Raw genomic sequence first — 20,732 nt, forward strand, 5'->3', positions numbered from 1 at the left:
GATTAGAGTGTAATCTTAATTAAAGCCGTGTATGCGCGTGCACACATACACATACACAATATCATATCGGAGATAGGGACTGTTAGCTCACAGAAATTTTTTTTTTTCTGCTTACAATGTTGACTCTGCTTAACAAATTTGAACAGAACTTTCCAAAATTGAGTGAACCAGCTATGATTTTTTAGCCAAGCTGTATACAGAGAGTCATTGGTTCTAAGGGAGAACCCACTGCTGCAATTCTTTCCCAACAAAAGTATCGGAGAAAAATATGGTCAGGCACGTGGAATTACACCAAACGAGGTTTTGAATAAAAACTTTGTTGAACTTGAAATCCTATGGAGATTTGGTGTAAACTATTCAATTGCAGATGGGGTGAAACTGAATGACTGATTTGAAAGCATTACTTTTGAATGTTATATTTAAAAGAGATACATTCATTAACAATGGAGGTTCTCTTCACAAAATACATAAATGTAGATAGAGATGGCATCCAGTTTTGAAAAACTTTATTTACCAACATAACAGGTCTATGATATAGCTGCATAAAGGATGCCTAGTAACAAATACATATATGCATTGATAATTTTTAACATGCCAAGATGATACAAATTATTCATACATAGTTCTTCTAAGGAGCGATGCATTTAGAATAAAGCCGATTCACTCAACATTTACAAGTTAGGCATACTATATTAGCCTTATTTTCAATAGCCAACAGGCCGGACATTTGTCATAAAGTATGTATTTCATCAACTACCTGTCCAGACACTTGACTCAATGTATGTGCTTTCCCTATCACAGACCAATGCTAAATATGATTTGGGTTAAAGGGTATACTTCCCTTGTGCATCACTACACTGTTATCAGTTTATTAGAGGCAATCTTACATCTCAAATAATTTTCTAACATTTTTATTAAAACTACAATTTTTGGGCTGAATCCCAAAAAGGAAAACTGTAACATTTCCAAGCCAGAGAATCAATGGCTTAGGAATCTTAGAGGTCTGTTTTTTATCTTGAACAGCCGTAAACTAAAGAAGTTGGATTTTCTAGTATCTGCTAGCACCTTCTGATTAATATACTGTACAAAGTGTATTAAAAATAAACACTTATAGCGTGAGAAAGGACACATATTACTTACTCTTTTTTTTTTGGTAACGGTGCCTCTTCCAAAAGCGCATGAGAACTTTAGGGCAGCATTCTGTCTTTTCAATGACTGTAGCTTCTATTCGTACAAGGTCTTTCCTTAAGGGACAAAATTAGAAGACAATCTGAAAAAATGTCTGCAGTGCATCTCTGAAATTCTCAATATGAAGCTATTCAGCTGAAAATCTAGTTTTCTAAAATTATTTCTTTTTGAGCTACAGGCTTATTTCATATTCCCCAACAAACCGTGAATCCATCCCTATGTTACAATTTTTTTTTTACTTCATATTACAAGCCATATAATAGGGTTATTTTCAATGACCAGTAGAGCTTGATGTAACTCAGACTTCTTGTAGAAAAGTTGCTTCTTGCCAAGAAAGAAACAGATCCAGTGTTTCAAGGTAAAACAAGCTCTTTATTCCGCATACAAGATCAAGCCTCGCCAGCCTCTTAATGCTGGTAAACCGTCCCCTCCCCACATACCTCCTTCACTCGCCCTTTCGAAACATCACAACACACGCGACCCACAACATCCTTCACACACGCGGCAGCATTTTAAATAGCAACAAACCATAGGAGTATTATTCGTAGTTGACGCGCACGCGAGGCACACGCGTCAACAACGAATAATAACATACAACACACCTCCCTCTTTTCTTTTTTTTTTAAGTGAGTACAAAATCCTTGAATTTAACAGGTGGTCTGCGGATTCTTGAACTTCTCAATAAATCAAATGAAGTAGAATCACAAGATTCATTCAAAGACGTAATAGGCTCAGATTCCTCTATATTCTTAGTTGTAACATCCAAGAATATGTTTGAAGAATCATTAACAGAAATATTTTTTCCATTATTGAACTTAGACACTCTGCTGAAGTTCCAAACACTTCCATCCATTACCCTTACTGCATTCCTGAACACTTCAATTACTTCTATAGGATCAGACCATTTTGCTAACCCCTTGTGCACAAAATTACCTTTTTTCAATCGCACAAAACCTCCCACTTGAACAGAAACCTCTCTACTTGTCTTCTTTAACAAATAATTTTTCATTTCCATTTTATATGCATCAACTTTCCTACGAATTTCCTTGAAATCAACTTCAGCAAAATCAATTCGACCATTATCCTTGTTTTTTAACCACCAGGGTACTAACTGTGTACTAGGTTTACGCCCCCTTAATAACTCAAAAGGATATAGAAGCGTAACAGCATTTGGAGCTGTTCGATATGACAAGAACATGGATTGGATAGCTTTGTACCAACATAATCCCCCCTTAACAGCCAATTGAATTGCTTCTTTGACAACCCTATTAAATCTCTTTATCTGACCATTCGCTTCCGGATGGAACACTGCAATTCTCTTATGAGAAATACCACATCTTGAAAAATAATTCTCCATTTGCTTGCTAACGAATTGGGGCCCATTGTCCGTTACAACCTCATGAGGAAACCTTCTCTACAATAAATGTCATCCATAAATTGTATAATAGTATCAGTGGTAACTTCCTTGATCATTTTAATTTCTGGCCATTTCGAAAAATAATCCATAAATATTATCCCAAATGAATATTGTTGTGGTAAAATGCTAAAAGGCCCAATAATGTCAATACCAAGTTTATTTCAAGACGAGACAGGTAATTCCACAGGTTGTGGAATAGTTGACAAGGCGTTGGCCGATTTATCACTATTCGCACACAATTCACATAACCTCACTTGCTGTTCAACATATGAATCAATCCCTGGCCACCAAAAATTGTCTTTTAATCGTCTTCTAGTAAGCGATATTCCAAAATGCCCTTCATGAGCCATATCAACAAATTTCTTCCTAAGACCAAAAGGTGGAATAAATGTATCTCCTCTTAACATAATACCATTCTCCATAGCTAGTTCATCTTTTATGTTATCATAACTCGTCAAACCTCCTTCAAACACTTTCCCTTCTGGCCAGCCACCCAATATAAATTTCTTTACTTCCTTAAGTTCTAAATCTTTATCCATTTCCTCATGCCACATTTGTTCCTGTACTACCGAGTCCTCACCAAATACTAAATTCACATCACCTACAACATATGCTACTTCACATTCACCTTTATCAACATTGTCTGAATCCTTACATGATAAGGGAAGTCTTGACATGCAATCAGCATGAATATTAGAGTTTCCAGGAACATATTCTAAGGAGTACTGAAAGTTTTGTAACCTGGAAGAAAGTCTAGCTAATCTTGATGAAAGCGTACGTCCCCCACCAGGTGATATGTGCACCAAAGGCTTATGGTCTGACTTAATAATACATTTTGTTCCCCACAAGAATGGTCTAAAATGTTCCGCTCCCCAAACACACGCCAAAAGTTCCCTCTCAATCACAGAGTATTGACATACAGACTCTCTTAATGTCCTTGACGCATACGCTACTATCCATTCTTTACCCCATTCCTCTTGGATCAAAACAGCCCCTAAACCACAATCACTTGCATCCACCATTACAATAAATTTTTTCCCAATGACAAATGGTTTAAGACAAGGAGCCTTGACAATCATTTGCTTTACAGTATTGAGCGTCGTTGTCAGAGTCTGTCCATACATATTTTGCATTTTTCTTTAAAAGAGACCTGAATGGTTCAATTACAGTAGCATAGTTTGGGAAAAATTTAGCGTAAAACTCTACTAATCCTAAAAAGGCTACTAATTGATCCCTGTTCTGATCTTTGCTAATATTTTTCAAATGTGATGCTTTAGGCTTGATTCCATTTCCACTAATGCAATGACCCAAATATTCCACTTCCTTCTTTCTGAATCTACATTTGTCAGCACGGGGTGTCAATCCTTTGTTCGAAAGAGCATTTAATACTTCCATCACATTTTTGTCATGTTCATTATCATCTTTGCCAAAAACTAAAATATCATCTTGGAATGCCACTGCTCCTGTTAGACCATTTAAAGTTTCCTTCATCAATCTTTGGAAGACCGCAGTAGCACTGGCTAAACCAAAAAGCATTCTACAAAATCTATATAATCCTTCAGGCGTTATAAAGGCAGTTAAATCCCTTGAGTCTTCATGGAGAACTACTTGGTGATATGCACTTGCAAGATCCAAACAAGAAAATACTTGCGCATTATCCAACGTCGATACCATTTCATGTAAATTTGACAGAGTATGAGAATCTGCGTAAGTCAATGCACAGACGAAGATCTCCTCCAGATTTAATTGAAATCACTACTGGAGAAACCCGGGGAGATGACTCGATAGGTTCTATTATTTTCTTTTCGTACATATCATTGAGCATTTCCTTGGATTTAATTCTATATGACAGTGGAACATTCCTGACCTTACGGCGAATAGGTAAAGCATCGGGATGTACTTTAATATGATGTTCAAATCCTTTGTACTTGCCTAGACTATTACAAAATAGTTTAGGAAATTTCTCTTTGATCTCTGAAATGAAGGAATCTCCACTACCTATTGACAGAACAGAATCATCAATAGAATACACAGGTGGATCAGCATTAGGATATAGTTTAAAGCCTAGTTGCTCTTGATGTGGCCAGCCTAGTAGTGATTCTCCAGGTTTTGTAACATAAATTTTCCCTCGTGTACTGCAGTTCTTGAAATTCAGTTCAGCTATAAGATATCCATTATGCTGTAATTTATGACCAGTGTAGGCACTAGGCGCTGTGTCAAGTTGGATGAGTTTGACATTAGGCCAATTAGATTCAACCAAGGTGCAAGGTAGAATAGTATACCATGAACAAGAATATACAAATACTTTAGTTGAAACACCATCAATAATGATTTCACAAGAAGGACATTTCTTACAGCTTGTCTTTTTGGTTATACACATTATAGTGTTAACATCAAATTCACAGTCACTTGTATCATCTTGCTCTTGTCCATGAATGAAACTAATTTTCTTTGGGGCTGATCTACATACTCTTGAAAAATGCCCTTTTTTGTTGCATGTTGTGCACACTTTCTCCAACGCTGGGCATGACTTAGAATTTCCAATATGGTAGCCACTCCCACATCTGAAACAATAAGTACTATACATTCTTGAATCTGGTCTTTGCCAATTAATCATCCTTGAATCTGGTTTGTGCCATCTATTCCAATTTCCTGATTTGTATAGATTATCATTCTTTTGATTTATAAACTTTTTCTGTTTATCTAGATCTTTTTGCTTATCATTCTCCTTATTGACAATATGCACATCTGACTTATCCCCTGATCTAATTTCATCTACGAACTTCTCTGAATGTTCAATTGACTTTGCGATTTCAATAGCTGAATTGAGCGACATGTCAGTAGTGGTCCATAGCCTTTGTTGTATTTTTTTTATTAGTGCGCATTAGAATCTGAGCCCTTAATACCTGGTCATAATTATTATGTTCAAAGTCACATGCAACTGCCAATGCTCTTAATGCAGAAACATAATTGTCAATAGACTCATCACTGTTTTGTTTCCTAGAATAAAAATTGAATCTTTACATGACCAAGTTTATCTTCCTCCCATATCTGATGGCAAGTTGTTTAGAAGCAATTTGATATTTATTCAAATTTGAAGTATTACTCAAAGGGGGTAGACTTTTGAATTCTTTAAGAGCAATTCCTCCCAGACAATGTTTAAGTAAAGCTAATTTCCTATCTGCTTCACATTCTTCTCCTTCAAGAACATCCACATATGCTAAGAACATTGCTTCCCATATCTCCCACTCAATTTGGGGATCACCTGGTATAGATAAAAATGAAGGTGGCGGTTGAATTCCTGACATAGTTTGGATTCTATGTCAGGACCGGAGGCTTCGGATTATGCTTTTCTCTCTTCGCTGTTTATTCACATAACACCACACAGCAGCCAGAAAAGCATCAAAACTTGAATTTTTTTTTTATTCCAAACACAGGAATCATCAGAAAACATCATAATAACATTTTTATAACTACAAGTCCCATCAGACCAACATTAGGCAGTCCTTTCTTAGTGTCCATAAATCCCAATATAAGGCGTCCATCGTGTGAACTCCTCCTCTTTCTTTGCTGCTTCGCAGCCAGTTAAGTGCTATTCTCCCTCTCTTTCACAGTTTTGTGTTTGAAGGGGTTTGGTTTTCTTGTTTGTTGGATATTCTATTTGCATAGATTCTTGCTTGTTTCTTTTGGGGGGTCTGTGGGGTTTTTCCCTTCCAGAGCCCCTTCCATCGCGGGGACGCCTTCGCCCCTTACGCGATGTCCCCGTGTGTTCCCCGGTGTTGATATCACTGCTAGAGGGTGCCGTAGCATCTCGCCTGCCCTCGCGCGGCTTCCGTCTCGCTGATTGGAGCCGCGCTGGGGAGACGACGTCGCCGGAGCCCTGCTGCCGCCTAACCCTGACGCCCTTCTTGGGTTGTATTATCCTGCGCTTGAACGCCCCGTTGGGGTCCGTACTGGTGGTTGTGACCACGTTGACGCCTGCAGGCAGTTTTGAGCACCTTTCCTGCATCGGCTTCCGCTAGGGTGTTACCCGCTCAAGCGCGCTGGGAGGTGGTGCGACCCGGTCTCTGGAGAGAGGGTCGGCGCGCTAAGAAGGCTGGTGCTGCCTTCGTGACTGCCTGGTTCCGCCGGCTTACAAAAACTTGCTAACCTCCGTTTGGCCCAAACGTGGCAGTGGTTCTACGCCATCGGAACCCTCAGATACCTTTTTTCTTTGCTGCGCGTTGTGGACGCCATGGCTGAGGGGTATTACGTCGAGGAGGAGGAGTCCCACCAGTACCTCCAGGACGACGAATTCTATGCGGTTGTGGATCAGTCGATTTACCGTTGTGTGCAGGATATTGTAGGGCCTATGGAGGACAGGCTATCAGCCCGCATTGTCGAAGAGTGCGCCAAGTTGGCGCCGGGCCTCGCGGGGGTGCTCGCCATCGATCCCAGCCAGCCACCGGCGGCCAAGAAGGCATGTAGGGGCGCGGGTCCCAGTGGCGCGCAGGGCGTGGACAAGGACGCCTTCGAGCGCCTACGTGACGCTTTCCTGGCTAAGGCGACTGTGCCTACCTCTGCGTCGCTCCCGCTTCAGGTCCCCTCGACGCCGGCGGATACTGCGCCTATCTCCCCGGGAGGTATTTCCCCCGCGGATACGGACGACGATGATGAAGACTCCGTGCGGTCTTGGCGACTGGCCTCGTCCTCGACGGAGTTGCCCAAGGACAATTCGGGCATGCTCGACCCGGATGAGATCATGCACCCACGGTCAGCGGCTTGGGCGCCTGGAGACAAGGTCGCACAGTTTGTGGCGGGCCGCCTCCGCAAGCCCTTGGAGAAGGAAGCGCGCAGCTGCTTGAGGGGGGAATGCCCCCGTCCGACTTTAGATGGGAAAGTGGCTATGACGCCGGAGTTGGATGGAAAGATGGCCACTTTCATGGCGAAGTTTGTGAAGGACCCCCGGAAGGGGATCGACCGTTCTTGGCGCTCCTGTCAGGACAAGCTATTGGACACCATTGGCCCCCTCACCAAGATCCTGGACATGGCCGAGGAAGCCAAGGTGTCGGGCAACGCCATTTGCTCGGAGGTGTTGTCCAATTGGGCGCAGCGGGCCGTTATATTCTTAGGGAACGCTAACTGCGCCCTCTCGAGCGAACGGCGTCGGTCTCTCCGATCAAACTGGATCCCAAGTTGGGAGATTTGGCCTCCTCGGAGGCTGGCGCTGTGGCACAAGGAGGTCTCTTTGGGGAGCCTTTTATAAAAGAGCTGGGAAAGTTTGTCTCCACTTTCACTTCCCTGGACAAGGCCCAGTCCACCATCAAGCGGGTCTTCCACCAGCGTTTTTCCCGGGGGGCTGGTCGTGGCAGGGGCCTCACGACCGGCCGTGGCGGTCAGCAACAACCCAATAAAGGGCATGGCTCCGGCAGAGGAAACTGCAACTCCTCTGCGAACTACAACAACTTCTACCCAACGAGAGGTCAGCGTTTCCGAGGACGCGGAAACTTCAGGAATGACTCCGGCGGCAACAATTCCCACGGTGAGTGTGATCCCTGCGGATCAAGTTGTTATTGGGGAAGGTTGGCATGTTTCCCACTGGCATGGGCGGCTATTACGACAGACGCATGGGTCCTTCAGACCGTGCGGGGGTTCCGCATTGAGTTTTACGATCAACCACGCCAGTTACAGCCACCTCGGCCCATTATCTTTTCTCAGCCAGACGTACTGTTGATCGACGAGGAAGTCTCGGCGCTGCTGCGCAAAGGGGCTATTTGTTGAACAAGGCGTCATCCCGGGGGTTTCCTGAGCAATATTTTTCTTGTGGAAAAGGTGGACGGGGGCAGACGGCCAGTCATCAACCTCAAGGAGTTCAATGGCTGGGTAGTGTACAACCACTTCAAGATGGAAGGAATCCATCTGTTGAGAGACGTGTTGCTCCCGAACGATTGGATGGTTCGCCTGGACCTCAAAGATGCGTATTTGGTAGTTCCCATCCACCCTCCTCATCACCGTTTCCTCCAGCTTTGCTGGAAAGGCATGGTTTTCGAGTTCAAGGCCCTTCCATTCGGTCTTTCCTCGGACCCTTGGTGCTTTACCAAAATTCTGCACCCGGCCATAGAAACCCTGCGGAGTCAGGGGATACGGTTGATCGTCTATCTAGACGACATTTTGCTGCTGGGCCAGGACCCGAGTAGGTTGACCGCTCATCTGTCCCAGACGGTCTCCCTGTTGCAGGGCCTGGGTTTTATTGTCAACAAGGAGAAGTCGGTTTTCACGCCCGCCCAGACAATGGTGTTCTTGGGCTTCTTGGTAGATTCGGTGCACTCGACTCTCAGTCTGCCGTCCAGGAAGATGGCCAAAATAGAGCATGTACTGCGGCAGACTATTTCCAAGTCGCACACCTCTCTTCGGCAGGTGGCCAGAGTGGTAGGCCTTCTCTCGTCGTCAATTCAGGCGATATTCCTGGGCCCTCTTCATTATCGGGCCCTCCAGCGCCTCAAAGCGCATCATTTGCGCAGGGGGCTCTCTTACGACTGCTTGATTCCCCTGTCGGTGGAGGTCAAGGAGGAAATGTCCTGGTGGCTCGCCCACATGGAGGCGTGGAACGGCCGAGCGATTTTCGGGTCCATTCCGGACTTGGTGATCGAGTCCGACGCCAGCAGGTCCGGTTGGAGCGCCCGCTGCGGGGATTTCTCCACAGGCGGCGCTTGGTCATCCGACGAGCAGCGACTTCACATCAACTGCTTGGAACTTCTAGCAGGTTCCTTCGCCGTCCGTTGCTGGACGAGGGACTCTGAAGTCATGTGTCCTTCTGCGGATGGACAATGTTTCAGCGGTTCGGTATGTGAACCATTTAGGGGGCCAGCGATCGCGGGCACTAGCGGATCTGACGAAAGACTTTTGGGATTATTGTCTCGCCCATCAGGTCTCGGTAACGGCAGAATACCTTCCGGGACGGGCCAACCAAGCGGCGGATTGGCACTCGAGATACCTGCGAGACTCCAGCCTGTGGAAGCTGGATGTTCAAGTGTTCCACTGGTTGGCGACTTGCTGGGGTCCTTTTTCCATAGACCTGTTTGCATCCCGCCTGGACTTCCAGCTGCCGAGATTCTTCAGTTGGAGACCGGACCCTTTGGCGGAGGCGACGGATGCGTTCCTCCAGGACTGGAGTCCGGAACGACCGTATGCCTTCCCGCCTTTCTCCATGATAGTGCAGGCCACGGCCCAGCTTCGCCGTCAAATGGCAGACCTAGTGATGGTGACACCCGTGTGGATGGTCGCAAGTGTGGTTTCCAGTTCTTCTAGAACTTTCATGGGATTCTCCAATCCAACTCCCCCGGCTTCCTCGTCTTCTCCTCAATCCAGACGGGGTCCCTCACCATCTCCTCCAGGGTTCTCTCCGCCTCATGGCATGGAGGCTTTCAGGAGACACTGGTCGCTCCCTGGCCTTTTGAACTCGGCTCAGCACCTTTTGTCCAAAGCCTGGGCAGGCAGCACTGCAAAAAGGTATAGATCGGCTTGGACCAGGTGGGTTCGTTGGTGTCTTCGACGGGACTTGGATCCCATGGTCGCAGGTCTCGTTCCCATCCTGAATTTCCTGGCGGAACTTTCTACTGCCGGCTTAGCATACCGGACTATTAACACGATACGCTCTGTCATATCAGCAGCTCATGAGAAGTTGGATGGAGTGGCGGTCGGGGAACATCCCCTTGTATGCCGGCTCCTCAGAGGAGTGCGTTTGGCTTTACCACCGGAGCCACGATATTCTGTCCTGTGGGATGTTAATGTGGTGTTGAACCTTTTTCTTTCTTGGCAGCCTAACAAATATCTCTCCTTAAAGGAACTGTCAGCTAAACTGGCGATGCTCCTCTGTTTGGTGTCATGTCGCAGAGTGTCCGACGTGCGTGCCTTAGACGTCACGGCGAGAGCGTTTTCCCCGGATGGGGTGACCTTTACCGTGGGCCGCCGCACGAAATCTGCTACGAGGTCTATTTCTTACCCGGCTTTTGAGGATGTCCCTAAGTTGTGTGTGGTGCAATGTTTGAAAACTTATGAGGATGTCATGACAGAACTTCGCCCTTCGGGCGAGCAGCAATTACTCATTGCGTTGCGCAAACCTCACAAGGCTGTCTCTTCTCCCACCATAGCCCGGTGGGTGCGTTGGGTATTACAGGAAGCTGGTATTGATACGAAGCAGTTCGGAGCTCACTCCGCAAGAGGGGCCATGGCCTCCAAAGCGTTTGCCCTTGGGGTACGTTTAGAAGACCTCATGCGCGCTGCGGATTGGTCTTCGGATTCCACCTTCAAAAGGTTTTATTTCAAACCGGTGGTGGATATTGCTAGTTTGGTGGTGAACAAGCTTTGAACAAGCATAATCCGAAGCCTCCGGTCCTGACATAGAATTGAAATTTGCCTAGCTTAGTAACGGTAAGTTTCAATTCTATTAAGGACACGGAGGCGAGGATTATCCCACCCATACCTCCTGCGGAGATCCCGCCCGTACTGGAGTAAGTAATCTTCTTTCCGGATTGCAATGTGGATTTACTGTTCTCTTTGGTTGCATGTCATTGACTTGTTGCAATGTTTTCGTTGACTTGTCTTCAGGCCTAGCGGGTATGGCATAGCTCACGTTGTTCTTTTTTCCGCCAGGTAATGATGGTGCGAAACAAGATCGTTGAGACTTTGGCCTGACTCGCGACGAAGAAAGAGGAGGAGTTCACAAGATGGACGCCTTATATTGGGATTTATGGACACTAAGAAAGGACTGCCTAATGTTGGTCTGATGGGACTTGTAGTTATAAAAATGTTATTATGTATAGGCATTTATATAGCGCACTACTTACCCGTAGGGTCCCAAGGCGCTTCGACCGCTGCGAAACCCTTCCTGGCTTCCCTGAGAGATGGTCCCTTAATGGGTATCTCCAGGGTGAGACCAGGCATCCCCGGCGGTCTGGTGGGGCCGTTAGTGAAGATGAGGCAAGCTAATGCCCAGAGTTGCCGAGTGTGATCGCTGATCAGAGTGGGCACCGAGGCGAGAGAATTATCGAGTCCGCTGACCCTGGTCCAGAAACATGCCGCGCCGGGAATCGAACCGTGGTCCCGGGCCGTCCTCTGCTCTCAGGTCTGCCGCCTCTAACCAGTGAGCCACACTACTTCACTTTATTATGATGTTTTCTGATGATTCCTGTGTTTGGAATACAAAATTTTTTCAAGTTTTGATGCTTTTCTGGCTGCTGTGGGGTGTTATGTGAATAAACAGCGAAGAGAGAAAAGCATAATCCTCGCCTCCGTGTCCTTAATAGAATTGAAACTTACCGTTACTAAGCTAGGCAAATTTCGATTCATATTTACTAATCTCTGCGTAAAATACAATTTAAATAGTTAATTTCTATGTATGCCAAATGTATATCAAATAATAACTTATTTTCCCTCCTTTATAATATGGCATATGACACGCTGAATTGTGTGCGTGTGTCACAGTAGTTTACTTATAGTTGTTCCTATAGTTCACAGCGCTGGCGCTGGCATTGAGTGAGTATTCGTCACGTTGTGATTCAGATTGAGTTTACCCAATTTAGAGCTAGAAAAAAAAATCACTTAAGACAATCCAATTTGATCCAGAATGTAAGAAGAATGATGAATGGTCGTTGTGAAGTAACAGAATTGGAGGATGGATCTTTATCCAATGAGGTGTGCGTAAATCGTCCAATGAAAAACAGAAAAATGCACTGTTTATGGTGTTTATCCAATGGCGTGCGTGCAATATATCCAATAGCAAAGAACAAGATAAATTAACTTCCGAGGGTATCCAATGAAAACAAGCAACATAAAATAATCCTCAATGAATTGCTTTTAAATCACCAATTATTAGAAATCCAACGCAGGAGTGCATTCCCGATTGTCGCCAGTGTAGAAAAGTTGCTCTTGCCAGGAAAGAAGAAAGAAACCGATCCAGTGTTTCAAGGTAAAACGAGCTCTTTATTCCGCATACAAAATCAAGCCTCGCCAGCCTCTGAATGCCGGTAAACCGTCCTTCACTCGCCCTTTCGAAACATCACAACACATGCGACCCACAACATCCTTCACACACGCGGCAGCATTTTAAATAGCAACACACCACAAGAGTATTATTCGTATTTGACGCGCACGCGAGGCACACGCGTCAACAACGAATAATAACATACAACACTTCTCTGCTACACTTGCAACACGGACTCCAACATCGTCTTAGTCAAATTCTGAATATGTGATTCACTACTGTACTACCTCCTGGGGAGGAGGGATGACCATGCATGAATCTACAATTGACACAAGTGGTAAAAAACTAGCAACTACTTTACAAGCAAATAACACATTTCTTCGAAAATGGATCTTGTAAAGATATTCATGCCAGATGGTTAGAACAAAAAAGTTGAAATTTCCTGGGAGGTGGGGTGATGGTGATCCTTGGCTGTCCAGACATTCTGTAGGAATAGGTTGCTAACCGGCATGCCTAGGTAGGTATGGCAGCCACAGAATATCAGCTACCCCGGGTGGTTGTTTTGCATACTCCTAACAATGGTGTATTTGGTAAGCAAGCAGAGGTTGACATTTTCCCTCTGGTCAAATGCCATGTAAAAATCAAACATTTGTCTCATTTTACACAGTGAAAGGGCATATTTTAGCTCGATATTATTAGCCCTTTCATATACAAAGAAAAAATTGAGTAGCAATCTGGAAAACCATTGTGCGCAGAATAAAGCAACTTGTCACTCTATTTCCATCTACCATGTGTGGATACTTAGGACTTCTGATTGAAAGACATATGTTGACTATTTCAGATGGGATTCTGAAAATATCTTCTGAGAGAAATTGGAGTATGTATTATCCTATCTGCTTAAGGCTATGTACTGTGTGGCCGGGATTTCACAAACCTTCCTATCAGAAATGAATTTTTTCAACAACAAAATACATTAATTTCTCTTCTTCCTATGATCTCCAAGTGCCTTAAGAAATTGATAATAAGGACGTTATCATATCACTGGGAAACTAATAAATTACTTCATACCGGTCAATTTGGTTTTCCTCCAAGTGACCAAATATATTAAACTAATCCTCGACTAGACTGGATAAAATTATTCCGGGGAAATTGTAAGCAATCTTTTTGGATGATCCCTTTTTCAACTGTGTCAAATCCCCTTCTATCAGGGTGACAGAGGGTTCCTCCCTTAGCCCAACTCTTTTCAATGTTTACCTGGCCCCATTAGCAATCTTGGTGGAATCATTTGGATTCTAGTTGTGTCATATGAAGAGGACACCCGGCTTTTTTGTTTTTCTAAGGCTGCTGAAATTGATTGCCCTCCTCTCAAGGCCTATCTCAGTGTGTTTTTGATTGGCTTCCTAGCAGTCATTTAGTGTGCAACATGGAAATGGCAGAGATTCTTCTGTTTGGGTCTTTACTTGAGGATTGGTGGCTTACATTTTGGTCTGACTGAACCCAGCCTCTGCAATCTCACTCCACAGTTGTAAAAAAACAAAACCTAGGAGAGAGGTTTGATAAGTTCTCATCCTTTCAACCGTAGGTATTTTTGGGGTTGAGAACGAGCTTTGGCCTATTACAAGGCTTTACTAAATTTCTCTTTCTTCTTCCTTTGTCTTATGTCTTTTTTTGTCTTTGTCTGATGGCAGATGTGTTCGCCTGTAGTTTGGGGTCAATAGGAGCAGGAGCGTGAGTTTGTGGGCACATTATGACAAATGTGTGGGTGTCATATGAGTGGGTGTGTTGGCATTTAATGGTGGGTGAGGTAGGGTATGGCTGTGTGGGCATGTGATGGTGTGTGTGTGTGTGTGTGTGTGTGTGTGTGTGTGTGTGTGTGGGTGTGTGCGTGTGTGTGTGCGTGTGTGTGTGGTCGTCCAGTGTTGGGTGGCATGTTTGACAGGCAGAAAAGACATCTGAATATGTGGATGGGAAAAGGCTCTTCCATGTTTCAAAAATAGAGAACTGGCTTTTATTAACAGTTTTATGTAGTGCTCCACACAATCAGCGGAATTGGGGTATTTTACACTACAACTGATAGAGCAAATTAGCAATAAAAATAGGAAGTCGAAGAGGAGCAATGGAGGAATAAAAGATATTAGGGAACTGTCGATGCAAAATAAAAGACAAAATATGTGAATTTTAGGTGCCATCTGAAAGGAAAGGGGGGGCCGCTCGGTCCCCCCGCACTCATGGCGGGGCACCGACCCCCTCCTTCCCCCTTCTCTATCGGTGGTGGGGCGTGTCCACGTGGCGTCTCGATGACGCAGCGGGCGCGCCCCATCACCGATTGGTCTAGGCTCCCTCGTTGACCCGGAGGAAATCCAATTGCTTCCGGGTCAAAGGGGGGGGCGCAACAGGGGGCGGGCCAGTAGGCACGGTTCCGCCCCCAGTGGGGTTAAAAAGCCGGGGGAGCGTGTAAAGTGCCCTCTTGTTCCCGCGCTGCCCAGGCTACCCCCCACGCCTCAGCGCGAGGCGCCACTTAATCTTTCTTTTTGTTTTTATTATTGTAGGCAGGAGTGGCCAGCGCGGTTCGTCGTTGTGAGCGTGAACCGGCCAGCAACACGCCTTGGCACAGCGGAGCGGCAGGAGCTACCAGTGAGTTTATCGGGTGCGAGAGAGCGAGAGGCATCCGACAGCACCCCTGCTAAAGGGAAGGGCCGAATTTTAAAAGCGCGCTGGTGTGAGGTTCTGATCGTACCACGTTTCTTTCGGAAGCAGTAAGAGCGGGCGCGCAACACGCAGGGCTCGGGCCGACTGGGGCATTGGGGAGCAGGTATTAGGCAGCTTGAGCCGCGCTTGAGCATCAGCTCAGAAGGAAATTCGAGGTGCAGCTTTTTTAAATAACGTAGATTTCCCACTGGACCCTTCGCGTATTAAAGAGTGAAAGCGAGGGTCGGGGGGTAATCCAGCCTGCTCAATTCAGTGAGACACAGATTTTTTAAACAGCACAGGTTTTTAAACCTGTGCGAAAGCAGGGTCGGGCATGGTTAGTACGTGGTTGGGAGACCGCATGGAAATATACAGTACTGGAAGAAGCTGCACAGGTCAGCTAAGTCAGTTTTGACAAAACAGTGCAGGGGGGTGTTTTAATAAATAACAGTGTAAAATTTGTGGGTGCTGGACAAGACTGTTTTTTAAGGGGGGCTGGTAAGAAGCACGAGTCTTTTTAGATAATGTGTCTCACGTTGGCGTTGTTGCACTGATGCACATGTAAAAGGTCTTAGGTACAATTATAAGTTTCGCAATTTTCTTTACAGATGTGATAGTGCTATATGCTAATTTTCTTTTCATCGTAGGACCTCATTAAGGGTGACACTGCGGGCTGAGCCAGTGGAGAGTGGCGTGGTGGACAACGCTATCCGGGGACACAGGCAGGCCAGAATTTCACTGCTTCTGTTGGGCCGCCGGGCTAGAGTGCGCTCGCCCAACACTCAGGCTAGCTGGGTGTCACGGTCACAATTGCATGGTGCTTACGGCCAGCCTGTGTGCCTCCAACTTCATACAGGTAAAAGCCAGGCAAGCCCAAGTGAGTGCAGGAATACATTGCGCCCATAGGGTTTCGCATAAGTGTAGGTGGTTTTACCTGTTGCAAGCCAAAGGAAGGGATAGCTAGTGGGCGCGGCGCGAAGCGTGAAACACATGCTGCAGGGCATGATGCGGAAGTTGGCAGCTATGGACAGGAGATGGGGGAAGGTGGACCAGATGGGTAAAAATGTGGCTGAGCTCACGCAGAGGTTGGATGCTCAGGCGGGCCATCTGGTAGACCAAGAAAATAATAGTGCCGCTGCAGCCGAGGGGAGATTTGGGGGCCTTGCCCAAGCGGGTCAGGGCCAGGAAGAGTAGCAGTAAAGGGACCAAGCAGCAGGGGGAGGGGGATTATCCTGGGGGGTCCCTGATGGGGGACACACACCGCCGGGTCTTACTATGCTTACTCCCTTAATCCCGGCTGGTGTGCCGGTTGCACCGGCTCCTGCCACACAGGCACCAGCACCGAGCATAGTGCCTCTGGCGGTCCCAGCGGGAGTCCCAGTGGTACCCATATGCAACCCGGCACTTATCCCAGTACCGGGCGCAACACCCACCATTCCAGTGGCAGAGCCTTCAGTGGTTGGTCAGGTACCCCCAGAGCTCGCAGCACAGATAGCGGCAGTACTTCCTTGGCTGGGGATAGTGGGGATGTTACCTTTTTTAGTGGGTGCGAAGGAGGTGGGAAAGGATCCCTTAGCGGAGGCACAGAAAATGGTGGCAAGGATAAAGACTGTCCCTGGTAGTGGAGGGGGGGGGGCAGTACACCAATAACACCGCAAGCAGCAAGCCCTTAGAGCGCCTCAGGAAAGGACAAGAGTGTTGAACCAACTGGGGCCACAGATAGTGGTAAAGAGGTGGCATTACCAGTACTAGGTGTGGGCTGAATACCCTCAATGAGGGAAAATCTGGGTCAACATGTAACACAGGAAATAAAGTATTTGATCTGGGCGGGCAAATATGTCAATATGTTTTCTTTGTTAGTGGATAACAGGGAAATGGAGTATGCTAGGAAGCAGAAGGACTGGATGTTGCCTAGTGAATGGCGGGGAGACATGGCAAGCATCAGGGTAGAAGAGACATTGATCAACTGGATTAGGGCCTTTTCTGTGTTCATGGCGATTACAGCGGAGCACTCCCCTAACTTACAGGCAGAGATGGCATGTTACCAGAGTAGGATCACAAATTTCAGTGATAGCTATGGAGTACGACATGAGTTTCAGGAAGGCTAAAGAGTTTAACCCTCACTCTCATGGGATCGGGTGTATTCCATTTCATGGTATGGTCAGTTTACAGCAGGGCAGCCAGGGAGCGCGGGCCAAGTTGGAACAAAAGCTACTCCTCCAAACCCCAGGAGCCCTTTCGGCCGGCACATGGGGGTGGCACGGCCACTAAGACAGGGAGCAGTGGGGGGAGAAAGGGAGTGTGTTGGGATTTCAACAAGCGTTCATGTACCAGGGCACAAGGCACTTGCAAGTTCTGGCATGCATGTTCCATATGTAACCAACCTTCCCACCCAGAAATAACCTGCCGTAGTAAAGGTAACGCCTCTGGAAACAGAGGAAGAAAGAAACAGGAGTAGGGAGGGTGGACGGCTGGTGTCTCATTTGCCCATTGATGTTATGGCTATGACTCCTTGGCTGAACAGGTTCCCAGACCATGCCTCTGCGAGTATGTTGCAAGAAGGTTTTTGGCAGGGCTTTAGGATCCCAGCGGTGGGATATACCGGAACGGCTCAATGTAAAAACCAACTATCGGTTAGGGACAACCCAGAAGTGGTAGCGACAAAAATTGTTAAAGAACTGCACCTAGGCAGGATAGGGGGTCCTTTTAATGACATCCCTGTACCTAATTTCGTTTTCTCGCCTCTTGGCGTGGTACCAAAGAAGGAAGAGGGCCAGTTCAGGCTAATTCATAACCTATCAGCACCTAAGGGCGCATCATCAAAAGACGCCTTTGATGAAGACATTTGTAGCGTCAGGTATGCGTCCTTTGACCAGGCAGTGGGTATGTTGAGGACTCTGGGGCCTGGAGCCTTACTGGCAAAGTCAGACATTGAATCTGCATTTCGGCTGCTGTCAGTTCACCCCCTAGATCAGCATCTGCTAGGCTTCTCTTTTCAAGGAAAATTCTACATGGATAAGTGTATGCCCATGGGTTGTTCTGTTTCATGCGCATACTTTGAAAAATTCAGTTCTTTCTTGGAATGGGTTTTTAGGCAAACAACAGGACATCTACATGTCATGCATTACCTAGACGACTTTCTCGGGTCGGAGGGTAGGCAGGAGTGTGCATGGGCATTGCAGGAATTTTGCGTGCTCATGTGGGCTTTTGGGGTCCCGCTGGCGCCGGGGAAGACTGTAGGTCCAGTAACCACATTGGAATTTTTAGGTATAGAATTAGACTCAGTGGAATGTTGTTTCAGGTTACCCAAAGACAAAACCATGAAATTTAGAGCAACCCTTCAGCAATGTCTAGCCAAAAACAAGGTGACGCTACAGCAGCTGCAGCAGACTGTAGGCCAGTTGAATTTTGCACTAAGAGTGATACCCATGGCACGCCCATTCTCCCGCTGAATCTCACAGACCATGACGGGTCTGCGGGAGAAACACCATTGCACTAGGTTGCCGGCCGAGGTCTGCCAGGACATGCGTATTTGGATTGCATTTCTGGAGGGCTTCAATGGCAGAGTGGTGTAATGTGGGCCCCCACAACGTCTACAGAGTTGGGTCTATGGACTGATGCTGCGGACCATACTTGGAAACAAGTGGGTGGCCCAACGGTGGCGGGTTTGGTGGCAGAAGAACAGCTGAACAGCTAACATTGGTTTCTTGGAGCTATTTCCAATTTGGGTGGCATTAACAGTTTGGCCTGAGCAGTTGTGTAATTGATCTGTAATTTTCTGGTCAGATAAAATGACGGTAGTATCAACCAGCCGGTGGCTCGGTGTATATTTATACTTCGCCTGCTGAAGGAAATTGTGCTGGCTTGCATGAAACTCAATGTACAGTTTAGGGCCAAACATGTCCTGGGGGTTTTGAATAATGCAGCAGATGCACTCTCTCGCTTTAAGATGCAGGTATTCAGGGAACATCTACCATCTGCAGAGGCGACGCCTACACATTTCCCATCAACTCTCTGGGAAATTGGTGCCCCCAGCTACAGAACCTCGTGGCAGCTAGCCTAGCGCCTAGTACCAGAACCACTTATGAAGGGGCGTTTTTGTCTTATTGGTTGTTTTTGGGACGGGACTGAGCGGAGACATGGGATCAGTCGGATAAGTTCACTCAGTACCTAAATGCATTACACAAAGAGGGGCGCTCCGCCGTCAACGGCTAGCAGGCATATGGCGGCTGTATCTTTCTTTGCGGAAATTAAGGGGGCCAAAGATCCCACGAAGAGTTTCATCGTGCGGAAGGCACTAAAAGGGTGGAGGCGCCGGCAGGCAGCCACCATGGACACCAGACAACCGATAGGTTTAGAGCGGCTGGCGGCTTTATAGAATGCCTTGTCTGACAGCTGCAATTCATTAAGTGAGGTACTCCTGTTCCGGGCCGGCTTTACATTGGTCTTTTACGGGGCATTCCGGGTGGGCGAGCTGGTGGCTAGCAGTAAACCGGACATGCTAGGTGGGATCCGGCTGGAGCACACAAAAATACTGGGTGATGCGCTGATGATTACCATACGTAAATCAAAAACGGATCAGGAAGCCCGGGGGATGGGCTGGTAAAGCATCGGGCAAGGACTAACCCTTGCTGCCCTTTTTCCCACGTAGAGGCCTTCATCAAACAGAGAGTAGGCGCAGTGCGGTGAGCATTGTTAATGCATGCAGACAGTACTCCGCTGACCAGGTTTCAATTCCAAAGAGTATTGGCATTGATAGCGGAGAGGGCTGGAATGAACCAGAAAGATTTGGGGGCACACTCATTCCGGATAGGGGCTGCCACTGAAGCAGCGGCTAGAGGGTTACATGCGAGCAGTGTAAAAAGGATTGGGCGATGGTCATCCAACTGTACAAGCGTTATGTGCGGCTGCACATGTTGTGAGGCGGCAGGATGATGTACACCAACGCCGGTTTTGTTTGGTTGCTTGTATTTCAGTTTCTACAGCCTGTCACGCAGGGCTGAAACTGTCGTCGGTCCACCAACAGCAAGCACCTTCATCACAGCGGACCCAAGCACAAAGGAGCGAGGCACAAGTTGTATGAGTTGTAGGTCATTCATTTGTAAACCGTGCTAAATCTGTTTTCCTTGCAGGTGACTTTAGACAGAGGACGGAACAGGAGGGTTTCAAGGTTTCCTTTCATGGTAGGGGGGCCTCTGCCTCAGTCAGTTTAAGGGGTTCTTTACAGAGTTGCTCGATAGACACACCCCGCCGCCCACAGTGGTTATCTTACATTTGGGGGGCAATGACCTAGTGAAGGTGGGTAGGAGGGTCCTGATGGAAATCATAATTGCAGAAGTATACTGGTTGGCTAGAACTCGCCAAGGCTGCACCATAGTTTGGTCTCAGATGATTCCTAGACTCAGATGGAGGAGGGGGGGGGAAATCTGTCAAGGCGTTGAATCACTCGGTAAAGAGGATCAACAACAAGGTAGAGAG

General features: G+C 46.6%; 1 protein-coding gene across 1 annotated transcript in view; it reads right to left on the reverse strand.

The window, feature by feature from the left end:
* The window catches only part of MRPL21 (mitochondrial ribosomal protein L21), a 146,953-nt gene that overhangs the window by 15,667 nt on the left and 110,554 nt on the right, over window positions 1-20,732 (reverse strand). Inside the window, exon 6 of the mRNA XM_086957843.1 lies at window positions 1,141-1,244. Coding sequence (XP_086813969.1) covers window positions 1,141-1,244 — 104 coding nt within the window. The remainder of the gene's footprint in view (window positions 1-1,140; window positions 1,245-20,732) is intronic.

This window comes from Lissotriton vulgaris, chromosome 2_1 (genome assembly GCF_964263255.1).
Source record: "Lissotriton vulgaris chromosome 2_1, aLisVul1.2, whole genome shotgun sequence".
Classification (NCBI taxonomy): Eukaryota; Metazoa; Chordata; class Amphibia; order Caudata; family Salamandridae; genus Lissotriton; species Lissotriton vulgaris.